This window comes from Bidens hawaiensis, unplaced genomic scaffold, assembly GCF_021521415.1.
Source record: "Bidens hawaiensis isolate Kalapana, Puna unplaced genomic scaffold, B.hawaiensis_p1.1 tig00011901_1, whole genome shotgun sequence".
NCBI classification, from domain to species: domain Eukaryota; kingdom Viridiplantae; phylum Streptophyta; class Magnoliopsida; order Asterales; family Asteraceae; genus Bidens; species Bidens hawaiensis.
The window spans coordinates 423,026-445,387 of NW_027491954.1; the positions used below are offsets into that span (position 1 = coordinate 423,026).

Consider the following 22,362-nt stretch of genomic DNA (forward strand, 5'->3'; position numbering starts at 1 on the left):
TGTATGTGTAGGAGAAGATAACTTGAAGAAAAAACATAATCTATATTATGTATTGATAACCACAATTGTCGAAGCATGAAATGAATCTGACCTGATCCATGACGATGTTTCCACGGATTTTGAGATGAACGAACCACGCCTTTATCTTCTTCTCCGGTTGCTTGAGATCTGCAATGGCTTTTTGGGGGTGTGGAGGTGACTGCTAAGAAATCTCAAGGATCTCTTGTTTACAGACACAAAAATATATGATGGCAGCTCTTACTGAGCATCCTCCATTTAATAAGGAGGTGAAGACCTCCTTATATAGAGAGCCTCATGGCCACCATCATAGTACCCTAATGGGCCTAGCCCAGTTAGGGTTACCTCCACAAAACTCCCTCAGCCCAATAACATTGTATTAGTCCGTATAATAAAATAAGCCAAACATAATAAATTTAGGGTCGTACAACCGGGTTTAGTACCATACCCCTACAAGCCCCCCAAGTCCAGTGTTGCTCCTAGGCGTGCAAGCGTTTAGGTGGAGCGCTGGACTTTATAAGGTGTGTTAGGACGTGAGGCGGTTTTTTCCCTTTTCTTCGGCCTTGTCTTTATTGTCTTTGAGTTTTGGGAGGTTTTCTCCATGATGGTGACATGTTGTGGTCCTTATGATAATGATGGTGCACTAGCATGAAGAAGATATAGCACGCATCATAACAATAGTGGCGCGGGGCCTGATAAAAGATAGAGTGCGCGTCTCGATAATAATGTAATGTAACTTACGCGCGAGGCAGCTTACGAGTTATAAAAATAATTAAACTTGCGCGTGAGGCGACTTACGAGCTAATAAAGCTTGCGCGCGAGGCGACTTACGAGCTATAAGAATAATTAAGCTGGCGCGTGAGGCGACTTACGAGCTATAAAATAATAAAGCTTGCGCGCGAGGCGACTTACGAGCTATAAGAATAATTAAGCTTGCGCGCGAGGCGACTTACGAGCTATAAGAATAATTAAGCCGGCGCGTGAGGCGACTTACGAGCTATAAAATAATAAAACTTGCTCGCGAGGCGACTTACGAGCTACAAGAATAATTAAGCTTGCGCGCGAGGCGACTTACGAGCTATAAGAATAATTAAGCTGGCGCGTGAGGCGACTTACGAGCTATAAGAATAATTAAGCTTGCGCGCGAGGCGACTTACGAGCTATAAGAATAATTAAGCTGGCGCGTGAGGCGACTTACGAGCTATAAAATAATAAAGCTTGCGCGCGAGGCGACTTACGAGCTACAAGAATAATTAAGCTTGCGCGCGAGGCGACTTACGAGCTATAAGAATAATTAAGCTGGCGCGTGAGGCGACTTACGATCTATAAGAATAATTAAGCTGGCGCGTGAGGCGACTTACGAGCTATAAAATAATAAAGCTTGCGCGCGAGGCGACTTACGAGCTATAAAATAATTAAGCTGGCGCGTAGCCATGTGGGATATTATTAGGCTCCCGACCTTTAAGTTTGGCGCGTGGCCATATGGGTTTATAAGGATTCCCAACCTTTGAATATGGCGTGTAGCCGTATGGGTTTGGGGATTCCCAACCTTTTGGTTTGGCGCGCGGCCTATGGGTTTATGAGGATTCCCAACCTTTAAGTTTGGCGCGTGGCCTATGGGTTTATGAGGATTCCCAACCTTTAAGTTTGGCGCGTATGTGATATGCGCCATGCACGGATGTTTCACGCGCGGATGTGATATGCGTGAGCGTATGCGTGAGCATACGTGATGCGTGAGCATATGCGTGACCATACGTGATGCGTGAGCATATGCGTGAGCATACGTGTAGGTTTTGGCTTTGTGTCTTCATGACATCCTGATTTTAAGCCTAGTCTATATTTTGTGGGTTGACCCGCCTCACTCGATGTAGGGCGGGTGCATACCCCCTTCAAACCCCCCAGTCTAATGTGTCTTGTCTCGCGCGAGCGAGATAAGATAGATATTAGACAAATTTGCTTTTTCAATAGGGCCTGTTTTTTCTTTTTCTTTTCTTGCACGCGCGTTGCGCGTGATTCCATCCCTCTAGTGAAAACGAATCGTCAATGCACGTGGTTGGTTGGTGTTGGATCGCGGTGGTGCGGTGCTCGGCGCTAGCGCGCATGAGTGACGGCGCGCTGCTGCTTCATGGCGATGTATTGAATCGTGGCGGCGCATGCGTGGTGGCGATGTATTGAATCGCGGCGGCGCATGCGTGATGGCGGTACATCGAACCATGGTGGCGCATGCACGATGGCGCGCGCGTGTGCTTGTTGAATATAAGGTATGCTTACACGTTGAAATTTGAACAAGGTTGTAAGGAATTTATTAAGTACTCCTTAATAGTTATCATATTTCAGGCTATTTTGCGATGTTTTGAATATGCTGACACGTGTCTTGGCATATCGTTATTCCTCTTTTGCGCGACGTTATCGTGCATTTATTATAGGGAATTATGAGTTCTTTAGCCTTTGCGCGTCTATATTTGGCGCATCCATTATAATCCCATGCGCGACCCCGACCTGAAACCTCAACAACTGTGTTTTGGCATGTGCTTTGCCTTAGTTGTGCTAAGGTATGTTATGGTCGAGCCGCGCAATACGCGGGATGGATGCTATGAGTAATTTGAGCTAAGGCTCATATTATTGGGCTAAGGCCCTGACGTTTTAGAGTTAAAACTCGTCAACGCGTTTGAGCTTGAAGCTCGCGCATGTATGTTTTACTTCGTTTTATTTTTAGTTTGATGTCAATATAATGTTGTCATATTGCTCAAATTAATAAAAGGAAGTGTGAAACATGTATGCAAAGGTCAAAATCAGGCTTGCACATGCATGGCGGCGGAGTCGTGACTCGCGGGCGAGCATGCATGGTGGCGAAGCTTGCTCCTTGGCAGTGCGCATGCATGGCGGCGGAGCGGTGACTCGCAGGTGCGCATGTATGGCGGCGAGTCTTTTGCGCAAAACCCACATGGTGGTTTCCGCGGAGTGAGAATTCGCTGGCGCGCGTGCATGGCGGCGGGAGTCTCCGTAATCTAGATTGTAATTTTAAACCTAAAATCCAGGTCTGTAATCCAGATCTAGATCTGTAAATCAGATCTAGATAGATCTGAAGCTCGGAGCGGAGAGAATTTAAAACCATCACAGATCCGGAGGTTTGATCATCCGAATCAGGTAGTTTCTTTTTTGGATCTACAAATCCTTTTCAGCTTCATTTTTGCACAGATCTGGAAGCCTCTTTTAAATCTATGGATCTTTTTGAGCTTTAATAGAACAAGTCTTGAAGCCTCTTTCTGTAAACTTCCAGATCTGGGTTTTTCTTGGGAGAGATCTGAGGACCGAGACAAAAATCGAAAGGTAGTTCGTTGCCGTCCCACGGATGGCGCCAATGTCGAAGCATGAAATGAATCTGACCTGATCCATGACGATGTTTCCACGGATTTTGAGATGAACGAACCACGCCTTTATCTTCTTCTCCGGTTGCTTGAGATCTGCAATGGCTTTTTGGGGGTGTGGAGGTGACTGCTAAGAAATCTCAAGGATCTCTTGTTTACAGACACAAAAATATATGATGGCAGCTCTTACTGAGCATCCTCCATTTAATAAGGAGGTGAAGACCTCCTTATATAGAGAGCCTCATGGCCACCATCATGGTACCCTAATGGGCCTAGCCCAGTTAGGGTTACCTCCACAAAATCCCCTCAGCCCAATAACATTGTATTAGTCCGTATAATAAAATAAGTCAAACATAATAAATTTAGGGTCGTACAACCGGGTTTAGTACCATACCCCTACAACAATAATATATATTTATAAAAAAGAATACGTTTTCTTTCATACCGATGAGTTGCACATAGTTACAACACATAATTACAAAAGTAGTTGAAAACTTAAAATTCTAGTATTAATCAAACAGTAAAATACTAAAATGTGTACATCCTGTCTTTGACAATCTTTTGTAGAAAATTTAAACAAAGCTAATAGTTTATTTAATCGTGGGATGATTATGATATATCACATTTTAAATCTTTCATCCCGATAAATATAAAATTCTATACACCCTTAATCTAGAAGCATAACCGATTTTATAATTACATATTTACTAAATTTGCACATGATGTGAAAACTTTGTCTTGCTATGTAACTTTAAGTTGTGTGGTCGTGTAAAAATCATTGTGAGTACTTTCATTGAGTAGGGTTGTCATGGTTGGATGTCTGTCGAAGCTGGATGGTCGAGTACTATATGTATGTGTATTAGTGTAAATGTATCTATGCATGTACATGTGTACGTGTGTAAATAGGTATGTGTGTATGTGCATACGTTTCTACACAGGTGTATATGTTTGTATACACACGTATGCACGCAGGTTTGTAAATACATGTTATGTGTATGCACGCAGGTTTGCCCCCTTTGTGCCGGCCCCTTATTGCATATAACCTTTTGACCCTCAGAAGTCTTTTTGTATGGCTTGGTCTTGATGAATCACTTTTATCAAGCAATTTTTGTGTTTCCTCCACTCACAAAGACAATGACCATACTCCATAAATAACCCATAAAACCAAGGTTGTGTTGAATCTCATCCTCATCTTTTGTTTTTCTATAAATTACATCGTCATGACCAAGTAGACCATCAAACGAATTCTCAATCCTTTTCGTTTACGAACCTCCGATGGTCAAGGTCCATGACCTCACAACTTTATTTTCCTAACTTGCGAATAAACGTCGAACTTTCTATCAAGTTACCACCTTACTATGCTAAATTATCCTAAAAGAAAGACATTAAACGTGGTTTGTTCATGATCAGAAGTTTGGGCTTATAGTCACTTATCCCAATCATAAATAATTAGCATAAAGGATTGCGGGTACTTGAAGAGGTAACCCCAGCACTGGGTTTATTGTATGGGGTTGAAGCTAGATACGCTTGGTCCTTATCTCACCCCATGACTCAACCCAATAGTCCAACTTGTTGAGCCCAACTTTATAGTAAGCCGAAAGGGAGCCAACCAATTAGGGTTATGACTCACTCTTTATTATGTAGAAGTGAGACCTCTTGCTTACCATGGTAAGTTTAAACTATCAAGAGAGCCGAGTTAAAAGCCACTCCAAAAAGGTTTTGCCATAACAAGGAATCTTGGGTCAAGATCATGGGGATCAAACATTATCACTTGAAAATATTACAGTTTTGGCCACTTGAACAGTTTAATGGATGTTCTTGTCTCATCATACTTGGTGTCGATATCAAAAGAGGATCTCACTGAAATCAATGATTCGGCCCAAGAGGCCAAGGTGATAGGCCGAAGGATGGGCCAAGACTAGTTTAGTCCTTTGTCTTTATCATAACTAATAAGGACAATGGGCTAGGGGGCTTGATGAGGTTCCTCTATAATCGGAAATGGGCTGGGGAAAGGATTTCGTATGGATTCCAAAAGATTGAGGACAATGGACTAGGGGGACTTGACGAGGTTCCTCTATAATTGGAAATGTCTTTGTCATTTTTTTTCATTGTTACTGTTTGGAAGACAAGCCCACATCCAATCCCACGTAACATGCTATCCCAACCTTTTATAACAATCTGAAATCAAATAATCTTTGTACCTGGAAAGAGCGAACAACAAAGGAAACCGGGATAAATGTTTAAATTAATCAAAGACTGCATAAAAACGCGGGATAAATGTTTATTCATTTTAGTCTAGTTGGATTAAATTGAAACCAAATAAATAAACAAACATTACAAGGGGGCATTTAAAACCGGTTCAAACTGTCTGCTATTACCAGTTGTACCGGCTATTGGAGATATCGCCAATATGATAAAGCCTGGCCTAATTAGAGGACTGCATAGCTTTTGAACCTTCGGAAAGTCCGGTATTACAGGTGCATATCGATGAACTGGTTTATACTCAAGTTCAATTGTGAGTTTTTAATTTTTAAACTCCCCATTATAACCTAATGGCTTTTCAATTTCATCACTCAGTTTTAGTATATTATGATTATTGGTAACTAAACTTCTTTTATATTGTAAGAAACATAGTTATGTTCTTGTTTATGAGGATTGCGTTGATAGTCAATTTTATCTTTTAAGCACTGGTGAACTTGATGTATTCAACAATCAAATTCCATAAATCTATTATATACTTTTTTATTAAAAAATAAAACTTTGTTGGAAACTGATTTTTGATTATGGAATAATGTAATTTTAGATTATTTTTTATGTTGAAGTTGTTTTAAAAAAAAAACGGTTGGTATTATCGGTTGTCCCATTTCTAAGCCCGACCTGATACAACGTAAAAACAGGTTTCTAAAGCATTGAGGTCCAAGGGGCAGCACCCTCGTGGTGGTCGCGCTGGTCATATGTGATAACTGAGTTCCAAGGGGCAGCACCTTCGTTAGTAGTGATTGTGATCAATGACGACTTGGTCTATTATTTGCAACTAGGCAGTAGGCATTGGTAGTAACTACTATCAATATTAATTATGCATCAGTATCAGGGTGTTGGATGATCAACAGTACACAAGTTACAGCTGGACGAGCCAGCCATTACTTGTAACTGAGTTGCTGACGACGATTTGCCTGATAATGTAAGTGAATAATACAGTTTTAAGTTTTAACTATCAGATTGCATACTATTTTATGAGGAGTTGTGATATTACAACAAATCATTGAGATGGTTCCCCCAACAATAGAAGACAAGTCCTTGGTCATTTCTTGGTACACATTTTTCATAACAAATTGTCATATGCATTCTTGATTTCTCATTTAATTATATAATTAAAGATTTGGATAGTATCATCAAAATATATACTTTGAAAAAAAAACATATTCATAACGAATATGCTAATGTAATTTCCATAACATAACAAAATAATTAAATACGAATAATATAAAAATGCCATTTATTTTGTTGGATTGTACACCGAATGTTAAAAACAAAGCTAATGACGTTTATCAAGACGCGTTTTATAGTTGTCCAACAATCACATAACATATGTTTTTAAATCGTGTATTCTTTTAAATTCAAGAAGAAAAAGATAAAACAACTTTTTAATATTTCTATATTGATACAATATACAAATAAGAAAATTATATTTTTAGCTTCTAACAATATAATTTATTGAGAGTAGGAGAGAACAAAATGGTGTATGTTGAAAATCACACCTAAGAATATAAACATAAGATTAATCTCAGTCAAGATCGACTGTTTTATGTTTATTATAATTCTTGACACTTGCACACCGGTTATATAGTTCTGACCATCTACTTATGTTAAATAACTTCTTATACATACTAGGGCTCAAACTCCTAATTTCAAAACTTTCATGCTAATAAAACAAAAATGCAAACGAATATACTACTAAACCGATAAATTTAAACATCCAAACTATTAATTAAATAATAATTAATTAAACTCTTTCACTTAGTCGCTTCAATTTCTCAATAACCTATTTTAAGATCAACTTTCAACAGTGTCAACGGATCCATTGACTGGAATTCTGTCAAACTTTTGTTATAAAATCTAAAGTTTTTATTAAGAAAATGAGGTTGATTCTTTAGCTGTCGGAATAGAGAAAATAAGTTCCAAATATATAATGACTTTTTAATAAAGAAAAAAAAGGTTCTTAATCCATTCCACATTATAAAAAAGCTAAACTGCATAAACAAAACCTTTAGTTTATTCATACATCTTTTAATAATCGAAACTACTAAACGTACGTGTGCCAAATGTCTATAGACATGTACATAAAAAAAATCCGTTGTTATGGTGAGGAGAGACAAGGCAGAGAACCAGAAAAAATAAATTAACAAAATGGTTTTGCATCATAATAAAAATATGACGTGTTAGCTTACCCGAAAATGCGTTGTTTGTATAATGTGGAAAAATGGTGTTTCCACACTCACTAGACACGTGTTATGATCAAGAGGACATGATAACCGAGTGATTTTTTGTTCTTCTAATAAAAGAAGTGATGTAATGAAAGATTAAGATTGGTTGTTAAAAGATTATAAATGTGTTAATGTTTGAAGTGTTGGGCGATGGTACCCTATGCCTGATCGCAACCTCATGCCCATCTCTCACCCGAGGAAACGGTGTTCATGTGGACACGTCTTACATGGTAGTGCACTTTCGTGGCCTCGCCCCAACAACACACCATAGCATGGTAGTGCACTTTCGTGACCTCGCTCCCAACAACACGCCATAACACATAGACAGATAGACTAATGGGGTGTTTGGGATTGCTTATTTTAGCCAACTTATAAGTTATAACTTATTGAAAAGTTAAAAAGGGTGTTTGGGATTGTTTGATATGTGAGGGGATAAATTGATAAGTTAACTTATGACTTATAATTTATTACTTAAATAAGTTGTAAGGAGGTAAAAATAAGCAATCCCAAACACAACATTCTCAGTCTGTTCCCTAAAAATATGTGAGGGAGATTTGTAAATTATATGGTATGATTATGAGTAGGTGTTCTTCGGGTTTCGGGTTTTTCGGTTAGGTTTTTCGTATTTCAAAGTTTTAAATCCAGACACAAACCCCAATCAAATCTCTTACGATTTCTTCGGGTTCGGATTTTTTCGAGTTGGGTTTCAGGTGTCCTAAGAAAAAAAAACTACATTGCTAAATTTAAATGTAACATATTCTTCTTTACTCGTAAAGGAAATTAAACAATAACAAAACAAAAATAAGCTGACAAAACATCATAAAAGAGTAAATTCAAGAAAGTTCAACTATGATAAACGCGACCGACATAATTGTCTTCAGTATATCGTGACTAGGGTATCGGATCATAGTTGCCTTTAGTCATAAACTGAAACATTAATAAAGAATTAACAATCGATTCATAATAGGTGGAATGAGAGCAGTCGATTTTGACTAAATTCAGATAACGTCAGTGGTTAAGGCTTGGCCTATAACATTTAAAAATATATATGGTTTTAAAACTAAAAGTTTATTCAGGTTGACCAGAACTCTAGAATTCGAACAAAAAACCAACCCAAATTACTTCGGTTTGGGTTCGAGTTAGCCATTTCTCGGGTTCGGGTTTCTCGTGCTGGGTTAGTTCGGGTTCAGGTACAGGTTTTCTTGGTTTCAGGTTTCGGTTAAAATTGACAGCCCTAGTTATGAGTGGTTGTAAGTAGAAAAGAAAGAAAATGTTATATAAGAAAGTTAAATTTTAAATTTCACTATTCATACCGTATAATTTTTTTAATAATTTCTGAAAGAGGATGTGAATGGAGAAGAGAGAAATATAATAATAAAAGTATAAAAATATTATTTAATTAAACAGAAAAGAAAAACAATAATTTTTACTTTTTTAGTATAATTATATATTTAAAACTTAAAAATCTCCTACACCAACAAAAAAATAATAATAAATCCAAAACTCACCTTTATTATTTTCCCCTTATTATTATTTTAGTTTTCCCCTTATTATTATTTTCTTATTATTATTTTTACTTTTTTAGTTTTCCCCTTATTATTATTTTCTTATTATCCATTGTCATCTTCCATTGATCTATGAACAAACTCTGTCACAATCAAATCTACATGGGCTATTACAACTAAGGCTGTGCTTGGAAGGTGACACAAGGGTAAGGTCCACATAAATGAAGAGGGTGGGTTCAACTTCAAAGGTACGCGCACACACACACACACACACACACACACACACACACACACACACACACACCTCCATATTCTCTCAAACCCATAAAAAAACAATCTTTCTTTCCTCCTGATGACAGTTATTAGCTTTTAAGCAATCTTGACGCATACCCACTTGATCTTAATCCCTTTAATTACATAATTTCAAAAATTTCAAGAACCTGAAGTTGAATTGGGGTTTAGGGTTTTGTTAAATATAATATGGTATCTGGGAATAATTACATGAACATGGTGAAACCCTGTTGGAAGCCATCAATTGAAGGCGATCAAATTGGAAGAACAGACGGATTATTATGGTATAAAGATTTAGGGTTTCATATAAATGGTGAGTTTTCAGTGGCGGCAATCCAAGCAAACAATTTGTTGGAAGATAAGAGCCAGGTTGAATCTGGACCGTTAAGTTGTTCGAATTCAGGGACGTACGGAACGTTTATCGGCGTCTATGATGGACACGGTGGACCGGAAACTTCAAGATTTGTTAATGAGAATCTGTTTGATAATCTTAATAGTAAGTTTAGTTGATTTCAAGAATTGAATTTGATTATGAAATCTTATACTCAAGAAAGGTTTGGTCTTTATTGGAATATAGGAAAGGTTTGTTGTTATTTTACCCTTAAAAGTGATACCGAAACAACCAAACCGAACCGAAATAATGAACCCAAACCAAAGCCGATTATTTGACTTTACGATTATGTAAAAACCGAATTCCTGGTTCGGTTTCAGTTTGTGTGTATTTAAATCCGAAAAAAACTGAACTTAACTGAATGTATGGATTTTCATTTTCAGTTTTGAATCTCCCAAGTATATTACAAGAATTTAGCTCGAATGTAAAATATTCAGTTAATTATAAATTAACAATAAAATTTAGATCCAAGTTCATTATTTTGGCTAATTTTTCGGTGTTTCGGTTCAAATATTTCAAGCCCAAAAGGTAAAATTGGAAAAAACCGAAAACCCCAACCAAAAAAACTGAACGGTTTTCAAAAACTAAAAAACCGAATTTCGGTCTTTGGTTTGGTTTGGTTTGAGCCCAAAATCGACCAAACTGACCCATGCACACCCCACTGATGCATTGGAATCTTACTGGATGCGTTTATTTGTTTTTATAATAAAGAAAAACTGTATTTTGGTTCAGAAGTTGCATCTGAAGATCAAGAAATGTCTGCAAATGTGATCAAGAAAGCATTTTTAGCGACAGAAGATGAGTTTCTATCACTTGTAAGACAACAATGGCGTGTTTGCCCACAAATAGCGACGGTGGGGACATGCTGCTTGGCGGGTATTATTTGCGATGGGTTGTTATACGTGCGAATGCTGGCGATTCGAGGGCGGTGTTGGGGCGGGCAGATAGGGGTGTTAGAGGTGTCTCAGCTGTACAATTATCAACCGAGCATAATGCGAGCGATGCTTCAGTTAGAGACGAGCTTCATTCAATGCATCCTGATGATCCGAAGATTGTTGTTTTGAAGCATACTGTTTGGCGCGTTAAAGGGATTATACAGGTTAGTTTGAATTATAAGAAGTCAAACTTGGTACCTTTGAAATTAAAATCTGGTTGGTGTATTTTTTGGTTCATTTCTTTGTTAAGTCAGGTTAGTTTGTATTTTTTGGTTCATTTCTTTGGTGCAAGTATTATAATCATTTTTTATTCTCAATATTTTCTGCTCTATTTTGTGCATGAAACCAAAAAAACCGAACCGAATTTATGGATCTTTGTTTTTAATTTAAAATGCAAGTTGATTAATAAGTATTTAATAAATAGTGTAACCTAAGTATTTTAGCCCAAACATATAATAATCAGTTTAATCCTTAATTAACAAAAAGATTTGGGCCTATATTTTTTTCGACCCAAAAATTTCAAGCCCAATGGTAAAACCGAAAAACCAGAACCAAACCTAAACCATAAACCAAACTGTTTCAAAAACTCAAGACTGAATTAGTGATTTTTGGTTTGGTTTGAGCCTAAAACCGACTCATGCACACTCGTATTTGGTACATCCTATTTATTCAAGAAGTTTAATGTAATGCAACTTTTTCGTGAAAATGAGAGGTTTTTGTAAAATAGGAGTAAAACATCTAAACTAGGTTGAAAGAAAAGGTAAATATCCAAATTGACCCATTTTCCAAAACCTATAATTTAATGTAGAATCTTATAATTCAAACATTAAAAACTGAAGTCCAAAACACCCGTTGGACTTGTTTCAGTTAGAGATTCATACTTTTGTTGTCTTTTCATCCTATAGTTTTTTTTTTGAACGACTAATTTGGATCACTCACGGACCACTGGAGTATCATTGTGCCTACCACGCGATCATATCCACCACCAAGCCACCAATTCAGGAGGAAACTCAATATTTGAGAAAACCCCCCCTCTTGTGAGATTCGAACCCAAGACCTTTTGGTCACTAAGTCTTATCCCACCACCAAAATACCATTGGACTAGAAGTCCTTGTGTCCTAATAACCTCATTTTAGGTCACATATTGGTGGGTCCCGAGAGTTTACAGTATTAAAATCTTGTGTTTTTATTTGTGTGTGTAGGGAATTGCAAGAAGACTAGTGAAGGCCGCACTTGAAATAGCAGCCAAGAAAAGAGAAATGAGATATTCAGATTTGAAGAAAATTGATAGAGGGGTTAGAAGACATTTCCATGATGACATCACGGTAGTTGTCGTGTTTTTAGACCCGTCGTTGACAGACCGAACATCTGCTCGTGCTTCGGCTCTATCAATAAAAGGAACCCGAGGATTACCTCGTACCAACAAGTTGTAGCCCAAAATGAGTGAATGTGTGTAAATCAAGAGCATGTGTGGATGAGTGTGGGGGCTCTTGTAAATATGAACATTTGATGTTTATAATTATTATGTATATAGTTTTATACATTTATACCTTTTTTTGAAGGGACACGCTAAATTCTTGTTTGTAGATTTATTATTAAGACTATCGGGGTGTAGTCCCCAATTCACCTCTGTAATTTGATGTGGCCATCGGCACCACCGTGGGCACATTGCCCTCTCTAAACGGGGCTGCCCATTGTGGAAGTCAGTAGCGACTAGGGGTGTTCAGATTTCGATTCACATTCGAAATTCGATTCGATTCGAATTCGATTATTAAGATTCGAATTCGGTTTTAAAAAATTTGAATTCGATTCGTATTCGAGTATATTAATCGAATACGAATTTATAATTTATTATTCGATTCGAAATTCGAATTCAAATTATATATACATATATGCATATATATAATTATTATTTTTTATTTGTGTCAAATCCATAAATAATAAATGTTCATTACAAATTATTTAACCCAATATGCCATATTATTGTTTCCTAGCCTATACTAATATGTGTGTTATTTACTTCTCGTTTTGAATATTTTGAATTTCATACTATTTGTAGTTTAGTTTTAAATTTATTATCATATGGTATCGTAGCTATTTTAAATTTATATGTTTCTTTTACAATTATGATTATGGTTTTTAGATATTTTGCATAGGTAAACTTGAATTAGATTGTATTTATTCGAATGAAAATCGAATTTATTCGAATTCGAGTTTGAAATACGAATTCGAATCGAATTTCGAATTGAGCATATAATACGAATACGAATCGAATAGTTCAACTTTTAATCGAATACGAATACCGGCAAAAAAAAACAATTATTCGAATTATTCGATTCGATTTAACTTGAAAATTCGTTATTCGATTCGATGAACACCCCTAGTAGCGACAATTCAATGCTCAAATCACCGCTCCGTTTTTGGTTAATAATTTACATAATTAATTTAGTATCCGAATCCATTTTATTTTGGGTTAATAATTTGTATTTGTTAAACCTAAAAAAAAATGCACATGCTTGTATAATTTGTGTTCATGAATACCATGATTGACGTCCCATATTAGAAAGGATTACTCACATACTGGCGATAGTTCGTTTCAAACGCTATTAAAAGAATGAGTCACAACCATACTTTGTATAAACTAGTATTTTAGGCCCGTGCGTTGTGCGGGACTGTTAAACTGGAACATAAGATAATATTAAAACGTTGAGCAACGTGAGACTGCTAAACCAAACATAAGATAATGTTAAAAAGCAGAACCACACTACGAAATGTAAAAAAGAGAAATAAAATTGACCCATTAACCCACCACCACCGTTATAACCGGTCTTGAGTTGTTCTCAGGTCGCCATTGTATTGTTTGCAAGGTAATCAATCTCTGCTCCTTTCTTCTTCTTCTTCTTCTTCTTCATATCTAGACAGAGAAGCTAGGGTTTCTTCATAGATCTAGGGTTTCTCAAAGGCCTTTTTCCGTCTCTCTCGATTTGATCGGATCCTGTAAGTTTGCTAATTTCTTGTCTTGTCTCAGTACCTGATTTATCAGATTTCTAGGTTATCTTTTCAAATTATTATCAACAAATGCTTCACTTAATTGTGCTTCACTTCCAATTCTCAACTTGTTAAGATTAACTCTATTATTATTATTACTACTATAATCATAATTATAACTCTATGTGATTCAAATTGTTGTTAACAGATTCACTTCAATTTACAGAAACAAACTTTGTTTGCCTTTTGGTTTTCTTGAGATATGTTATGATATGCTTTTGCATATGTTTGATTCAGTTATCAGTATCTAGTAACGTTACGCACTTGATTTCTGGAAAAGTGAAGTCCTTTTAGGTTCTATTTGTATTTTTCTAGCGTGATTTATTCCTCCGTCAGTTACTGATAAACTAGCCGATAGCCACAAGTTAAGATTTGTCATTTATGTCTTTGGATCTTGGATGTGCCAAAAGGTTTGTGAATTTTTTGCAGATAGAATGTTTTCTTTTACGAAAAATGTTGGACGGTGTTTCGCTGCGTTAACATGTCTAGGATTGAATGTTTAGAAGTTGAGATTTTTCTTATTATTCGTCTGCATTTGATTGTGTTGTTCCTGTATGCAGTCTGTCAAGCCCATTTGACCAATTACATTTTCAAGTTTCTAAAAAGGTTAAAAAAAGGCAAATTTGTCGTTTAAAACAAATTTATCAATTGGGTAAATTGTCACTTATCGTTTAAGAGGCCCTTATTTGTGTTTGAACGGGCTAATTTAGTTATCCATTGTTTAAACTTTAAATGACTCTTTTTGCCACTTATATTGTGTGCAATTTAGATGGATTGCTTTTGTTCATATTGTTTTCATATCACATAATTTTCATACAGTTACATCCAAACAGAAGTTAAGATTGAGAAATTTTACTAGTCAAACTGTAAGATTTTTGCTTTTGATTTAAATCATCTAATGATCAGCTGCCAGCCAATTAGAATCTTGAAATCGTATATCAACTAAACTGATATGATTATATGATTGAATCTTGTTTGATAAATCTAAATATCTAATATTATGTAGAATTACATTTCACAGAATGGGAGAATTAGCAGCTGAAAATGACGCCAAATACATCTTAACAGTTGAAAAGAAGAAAGATGATGTTGAATCTATCTTAATGGAGCATCTAAGAATCAACGGTGCATATTGGGGTTTAACCACGCTCGACATCTTAGGTAAACTCACAGCTGTTGATCAAGAAACAGTTATTTCATGGGTCATGAGTTGCCAACACGAGTCTGGTGGTTTTGGTGGTAACGAAGGCCACGATCCGCATTTGCATTACACCCTCAGCGCCATCCAAATACTAGCCCTTTTTAACAAAATAGACACACTCGATATTCAAAAAGTGACAAATTACATAACTGCCCTTCAAAATGACGACGGGTCATTTTCAGGAGACAAATGGGGCGAAATCGATACTAGGTTTTCCTACATTGCTATATGTTCTCTGGCATTATTAAAGCAGTTGGATAAAATAAACGTTGAAAAGGCAGTTAGGTACATTATAAGTTGCAAAAATCTTGATGGCGGGTTCGGGTGCACCCCAGGTGCGGAATCGCACGCGGGTCAAATCTTTTGTTGCATTGGTGCGCTTGCGATAACGGGTTCTTTACATTATGTTGATAAGGATCTTTTGGGATGGTGGTTATGTGAAAGACAGGTGAAATCGGGTGGGTTAAACGGGCGACCTGAGAAGCTTCCCGATGTTTGTTACTCGTGGTGGGTTTTATCGAGTTTGATAATGATTGATAGGGTTCATTGGATTGATAAAGATAAGCTTGTTAAGTTTATTTTGGACTGTCAAGATAAGGAAAATGGTGGAATTTCAGATAGACCGGATGATGCGGTTGATGTTTTTCACACTTATTTTGGAGTCGTGGGTCTTTCGCTTCTTGAATATCCGGGGTTAAAGCCGACTGATCCAGCTTATGCATTGCCTGTTGATGTTATAAATAGGATTTTGCTTCGTTGATTGGTGTTCTGGTTGTTGAGAAAGGTGAGAACTTTATGCTGGTAGACCTTGTTTTTATTGTTATTATTGTTACCAATGACGAGTATTAGACTTTCTTTACGGTTTTATAATGGTTGATCAACAATCTATGTACAGCGGATTGTCAAATGCTAAATTCATCACATGAAAAGCTGATACTAAAAAGGTTTAGGGGCTGTTTGTAGCCTTTTAATGGTCATTAAGAGGCTCTTAATGGTTCATAGTCTCTTAATGGTTAAGAGGTAACCTTTTGAGGTTATGAAACCATTAAGAGGTTACCAAATAGCCTTTAGTTTGATTCATGTAAAACGGTAAAAGATTAGGTTGTTTCAGAAAAACACATTATTAACCATCTTGGATTCAATATGACTACATTTTGAAATACTTTTAAACTTTAAAGTTGTGTAATAATGATGGGTTTCTATAAGTTAAGGTATTGTAAGTATGCATCTTATGTTTACATGCAGAATGTGCAGATCCAAAAGCCATTTCAAACCTAAGCTATTTGTGTTTGCTCATTGTTGCCCACTAAAATATTCAGTTTTTTTTCTATACAACCCGCATACCATTTAGTAAGAGTAAAACATGGATGGATTGTTAATATTACTAAGCAAAGTCCCTCAATAAGAATATAATTATTTTACAAAATGATAAACCGTCAAAGTAGCTTGTAAAGAATAAAAGGACGTCCTAACAAAATAAACATGTGGACAAAGTTTCCTTACGTGCTAATTTTAACTTAGTCACTAAATTGCTTTATCATGTACTTAACATTACTTAAATAATATTAGAACCATTTCTTAAAGGGGTGTCATTATGACATGATTTAATACTTTGTGGGCTTAGCTTATCATGATGTTTATAAATATACAATGCAAATATAATAGAATCAGAATTTCTTAATTGCACAAGAATGATACGCCATAAGACTCCAAAGCTTTAAATTTTTATTTATATGAGATGAATATTTTACAAAAATGCAAAAAGAAAGGAGATGTTAGAAATTAGTCTGTCTCCAACTATAGCCTAACCTTTTTTATATAGTGAACACACACTAGAATAGTATAAAAACAGTTAAAAACAAACCGGAAAATACAAATAACATTACTTAGTGGCTATAAAGAAACTCTATAAGAGTAGCCTAGACATAACTATTATTCCATATGTTGGTATTAATCCAACGCATATGAAGCTTTGTCAGAGATTCCCACTATATGAATATGTTATGAAGCTTTGTCAGATATTCTCACTATATGAATAGAGAATGTGCTTTATCACTTTTGTTTGTTTCCCTTTTCTTTGTCGAGTTTGCTTTGAGAAAATTCCTCTGGTTGATCTATGAATTCTTCTTCAAGTTTTTCCAAGTATTTGTTCAAGTCCGTATCTAGGCATGTGATATCTTCTGTATTTTGGGCTTCTCCTGATAAACATGAGGACTCATTATAGTCTTTGAGGAACTTGTTGAGAAATGTCTCTTTAATTCCTTCATTTCTTTCATGTAAGACTTGATAAATCTCGAACTTCAAGACTTCATGTTTACCTTCTATTCGCAGTTTTTAGGTCACAAACCGCTCAAGTTTGTTTTGAGATATGTTAAAATGGGCTATCGAGCTCTTTTTGTTGTTTCTACCAAGGTTTAACACTCAGGTTTGTTTTGGCAAAGTCTAATCGCAGTTTTTGGGTCACAAACCGCTCTAAGTATTCACTTAGCCTTTTGTTAATTGTACATGTGATGAATTCAAGGTTCCTCCAAGGTGGCTGTTGTGACACGAGGTAGGAAAAAAAAGAGTTGTTAAGTCAACAACATGATACCTTTTTGGGTTTTTACAAGATGAAAACTTTTGAGGATTAAACCAATATGAAAAGAATCATTCATTCTTTAGAAAGCAGCCTCTCCCAAAGTTAGTTTTCATGACAACGTTACAACTAACAAACATACTCAAAAAAGGGAGCAGCCATCAGCACTTGACAGCTTACAGTAGCCCCTAATGTTTGGTTATTAAACAATGAAAACCAGAACAAAAAAACAAGTGTCTTTCCATTATTCTTTCTTCCAAAATTTGGTGTGCACACCAATTACGCGTAAAATAATATTAATTATAGAGACAAGCTGCTGGTTTACGCGACGGCTGACCGTTTGACCTCGGTCTCATCAAGGTTAAGTGCTTCCAACAACTTTGGCCATGATTCCGGGATCCCTCCAGGCAAATCAAACTCCATCAACTTACCTTGACTTTTGTAGAAACCTTCAACAGGTTGACTCTGCACACAACCAGAGATCATATTTAATATGCTTCATTTAGTATAGCAAAATATAGCAACAACAATAATAAAAATAATAATAATAATACCATTTCATAATACACACGAAGTCGTTCTTTGACAACAGGTTCAGTGTCATCAGCACGAGTAATGAGCTTTGAAGCACAATGCTGAGGTGGAAGAAGTGGGGCCATGCTCATTCCCGGTCTCCCATTTTCAGGCTTTGCGTTAATTGATGCAACGTTAAAACCTTTTCCACATTGACTGCATATTCTTCGTCCCAAACATTTCTCAACCAACACATCTTCCCTCAGCTTCAGATTCACCACCAGATCAATTTCTGTAACCTCATCCAGAATTTCCTGTACATTTGAGCACAACAAAGAAAAAGATAATTTTAGTTATCGAACATCGGATGAACTAATATAGTTCGATCTGGTTAAGAACAATACTTACAGCTTGTCTTATGGTTCGTGGAAAACCATCAAGAATAAAGCCTGATTCACCTTTTGATTCTCCAGCTTCGAGTCTTTTTGATAATAAGGTGAATATAATTTCATCAGAGACTAACTTCCCTTGATTCACTATCTCAGCAAGCTGAATACCAAGCAAAAAGGAAAAATTAATTTAAAACGTTAAACAAAAAGAACCTGTATATGCACCGTTATACATTACACAATTCGTATACCAAAAGAACACGCTCTCACCAAGAACCCAAACTTTTTGTCGAATTGTTATATCCCACAAGTTGAGTCAATTGATCACAATGTTATTCTCCGCTGTCGGGGCTAACAACAAGAAGGTTTCCAAGAACAACAGCCCGAGTTTATCCCAGAAACACAACCATAAATGTGAAAAAGAAATCATAAGAAGAATGTAATACAAAACAAAGGAATCATGCACCAAAAGCAAAAATGGACTTCCGAAGAAGAAATCGTTCTAGGTTCAGCGTGGATCGATGTATCCGAGGATCCCGTTGTTAGGCAAAATTTTTATTGTTATATTTAGTTTCTTCTTTTATTTTGTTATGTTTATTGTTTATTTCTTACTGTAAATAGTTTTGGGTTTCTTATTAATTTAAGGCAATGATCAATCGAAATCGGTGGACATGAGACTCCGAAATTTTTCACAACGATATGGGACGGAGACCATACAACATCCAAATGGTGGGACATACGGATAAAGGTTTCCAAGTTTAACGGGATATTTAACAACTTATATTCCAACCAAAGGAATGCATCAAATGATGTCAACAACATGAACAATGCCACACGCGTATACAAAGAGAATCAAAGAGTTGGGTTTACTGACACCGTTTTGGGATATTGAACGAATTTCTCCAAGTGGGCCCTGATGAATCAATCATGTCCAAAACTTCATCCACAAATGACTGCAGTCAGGGTGCATCAGATGCTTGTGAATTGACTTGAACGAAACGGTCGGCGATAGCAGAGAGGACAGCACAATATAACAACACTCCTGAATAACATTGATCGTTTGACAAGACTGGAACAGCCAAGATGATGAGGCAGAAAATTAAGGACAAATATGGACTTAAGTTATCTTGTTTAGTTGTCTTAGTTATTAACATTTTCATCAATTATGTAAATGGTATGGGTTTAAAATATAAATTAATGCTAGTCTTTAATTCATGTTTTTAAGTGTTTTTCAATTTAACTATCTAAAAATAATATGTACTGTGAAAAAAAAATTGAAAAAAAATAAAATAAAGAGTCTATAACTACAAAGCCCAATTGCAGTCACACACTCACACTCACCCCAGGTGCGCCACGCCCCATAGCCTAATAAAATTTGATTGGAATCTCACGTTCTCGCCCAAAAATGGATAACTTGTTACCATCATAAAATCGGTAAGCAACTAGGCACCCAATCAACTTTCTTTGAAGCCTCAATCTATGCAGTCGATATCGCCGATATATCACCAATATATCAGTGATATATCGGTTTTTGGTCCCTTGGTGAAATACCAGTCAAACTATCGGTACCGATATCAGCGATATTGACAGATATTTGACCGATAAATCATCGATATTCCCGATAAGTCTTAATTATCAACTTTTAGTGTTTAATGTTAGTTTTTTAAGTCTTAATCAATTCTTACTTGCTATGATTGTTAGTGTTTTGCAAGTTGCAAAAGGTTAATCTGTTAATGGTAGGAGACTATACTGAATTATTAGTGTTAAATTGATATATATATGAATTTTACATGATATTAAAATTATCAATATCCCGCCGATATCTCACTGCGATAACCGATATGTCAGATATTGGTTGACCGATATCCGATATTTTTCCGCATTAACTGCTTAGGCCTCAATGAAACACTTCATTTTAAACTTGAAGCACATGTAACCACTATTCTAAACATTCATGGATTTTAGTTTACAATCACAAAGTGAATAACTTTCGTACCCCCTATACAAAAAATATAACCAAATTTAAAAAAAAAATGCAAGCTTTTGTAGATGGTATTAAAAATTACAAAGACCCAATTGACATATCAGAGTGCAAAATAAAATAAGATTCACGATGTATACAAAGCACGAGGTCGATTAATAATAATGATATTAAATGTAAATAAGATGTGGTAAGGTACCTGGCGAGAAAGAGGGCCAGAAGAAGCTAGCTCTTGACGGACGAGATCACCGGTGGCGATGTGAGGGACGCCGAGGAGATTGGAGAGGCGGCTAGCGTAGGTTCCCTTGCCGACGCCGGGGCAGCCGAGAAAGACCCACTGGAAGCTTCTGGAAGGTTTGGGATCTGAGAAATTGGGGATGTCGGAAGCGACGGCGGAGGAGGTGGCTGAGAGTGAGCGTTTGAATAATAAGGATGAGGAGGGTTTGAGAAGGCGGGTGAGGGCCGCCATTGGTGGGTTGACGGCGGAAGGAATTGCAGAGATAAGAGAAAAGTCAGCGACGTAATGAATATGAATGAATGAGGGAGATGATGAGATCCCAAATTCCGAAGGCATATGCCTTCGGCTTACTTCAATTATATTTAGGCCAGAGCCACGATACGATGTCTTAACCGGGCTCATGCTAACTTTAGTTTTAGAGTTTGGTTTGGTTTGGGTATTCCATCAGGAAATCATACTGCCGACTGTCACTTGACAGCCGTGCCACCACAAAAGCAGAACTCTCTAGCGTAACACACGGTGAGACGAAAACCCGGGTGGGCTCAGGATTCGAGCTGACAACCTTTGCACAAGGCCTAGTTCAAATCCTTGATTACCAATATACACCCAAATATGACATAAGTGGGATTCGAACTTGAGTCTCCGTTAGAGAACCCAAACCTCCTACCATTGAGCCACAAGTGAGGATAATTCCGAAGGCATATGCCTTGGCTTTCTACAATTAGGGAAAAAGAAAAAAAGAAAGGAAAAATATTTTAACATTTTTTATTTTTAAATATTTAACCACCCCATAGATATGACCATATATATTTGTGAACTTGAATATGGTTGTACTTTCTTCATAAGACATGTCGGATTTCATTTGAATTTAGCTTTTGATTTCACATGTAGCAGGTTTTGGCTTGGTATTTTCCATGATCTAAAGATACGAAAAACCATCTTATGTAGGATCAGACGTTGTCGCATGCCACTAGTTAAATAAAACCAGTAAATAAAATATAAAAATCCTCGTAAACACATCAACACATAGTTTCAATATGGTGTGGTGGTAGGAAGCATGGACGTCTCGATAAAGACCCAGGTTCAATCCATACAGACAACATTTTATGGGGCACATATGGCTCAATGAAGAAAGAATGAGATCTTTGTGATCTCGAGTTCGATCCTGAGAGCTTGACGAGCGTTTGGATTTTACCACCAATGAGTCTTCAGACAGATTGGTTTATCTCGAAATTAGAGATAACTTAAAGGATTTTAAGGGTTCTGTATAATTAAATTAGATTAACTGGTAGTGACCTTTTACCGTTAAATCACCAAGCCGAGTACCAATACAGTTGTCTTTTTGTTGTTGGTTGTTAAAAAATAAACAAACACATCATCATAAATTGTAGACTCTACACTCCGGAGACCGAAACGAACTCCCTT

General features: G+C 36.5%; 1 protein-coding gene and 2 pseudogenes across 2 annotated transcripts; 2 read left to right on the forward strand and 1 right to left on the reverse strand.

Annotated features, from left to right (window-relative positions):
* The first annotated feature begins 9,834 nt into the window (after window positions 1-9,834).
* On the forward strand, window positions 9,835-12,425 carry LOC143539503 (putative protein phosphatase 2C 38 pseudogene; annotated as a pseudogene). Its single transcript, XR_013136457.1, has 3 exons — window positions 9,835-10,162; window positions 10,790-11,186; window positions 12,195-12,425. The product of XR_013136457.1 is annotated as a putative protein phosphatase 2C 38 pseudogene (transcript).
* Window positions 12,426-15,062: 2,637 nt separating this feature from the next.
* On the forward strand, window positions 15,063-16,063 carry LOC143539539 (geranylgeranyl transferase type-2 subunit beta 1 pseudogene; annotated as a pseudogene).
* Window positions 16,064-17,898: 1,835 nt separating this feature from the next.
* Window positions 17,899-21,217, reverse strand: LOC143539540 (adenylate kinase 1, chloroplastic-like). The gene is made up of 4 exons (XM_077032826.1): window positions 20,899-21,217; window positions 18,738-18,878; window positions 18,371-18,643; window positions 17,899-18,281 (listed from the first exon to the last, which is right to left on the reverse strand). The coding sequence occupies exons 1-4, from the start codon at window positions 21,166-21,168 to the stop codon at window positions 18,138-18,140; spliced, it is 828 nt and encodes a 275-aa protein (XP_076888941.1). The 5' UTR covers window positions 21,169-21,217; the 3' UTR covers window positions 17,899-18,137.
* Between the last annotated feature and the right edge of the window lie 1,145 nt (window positions 21,218-22,362).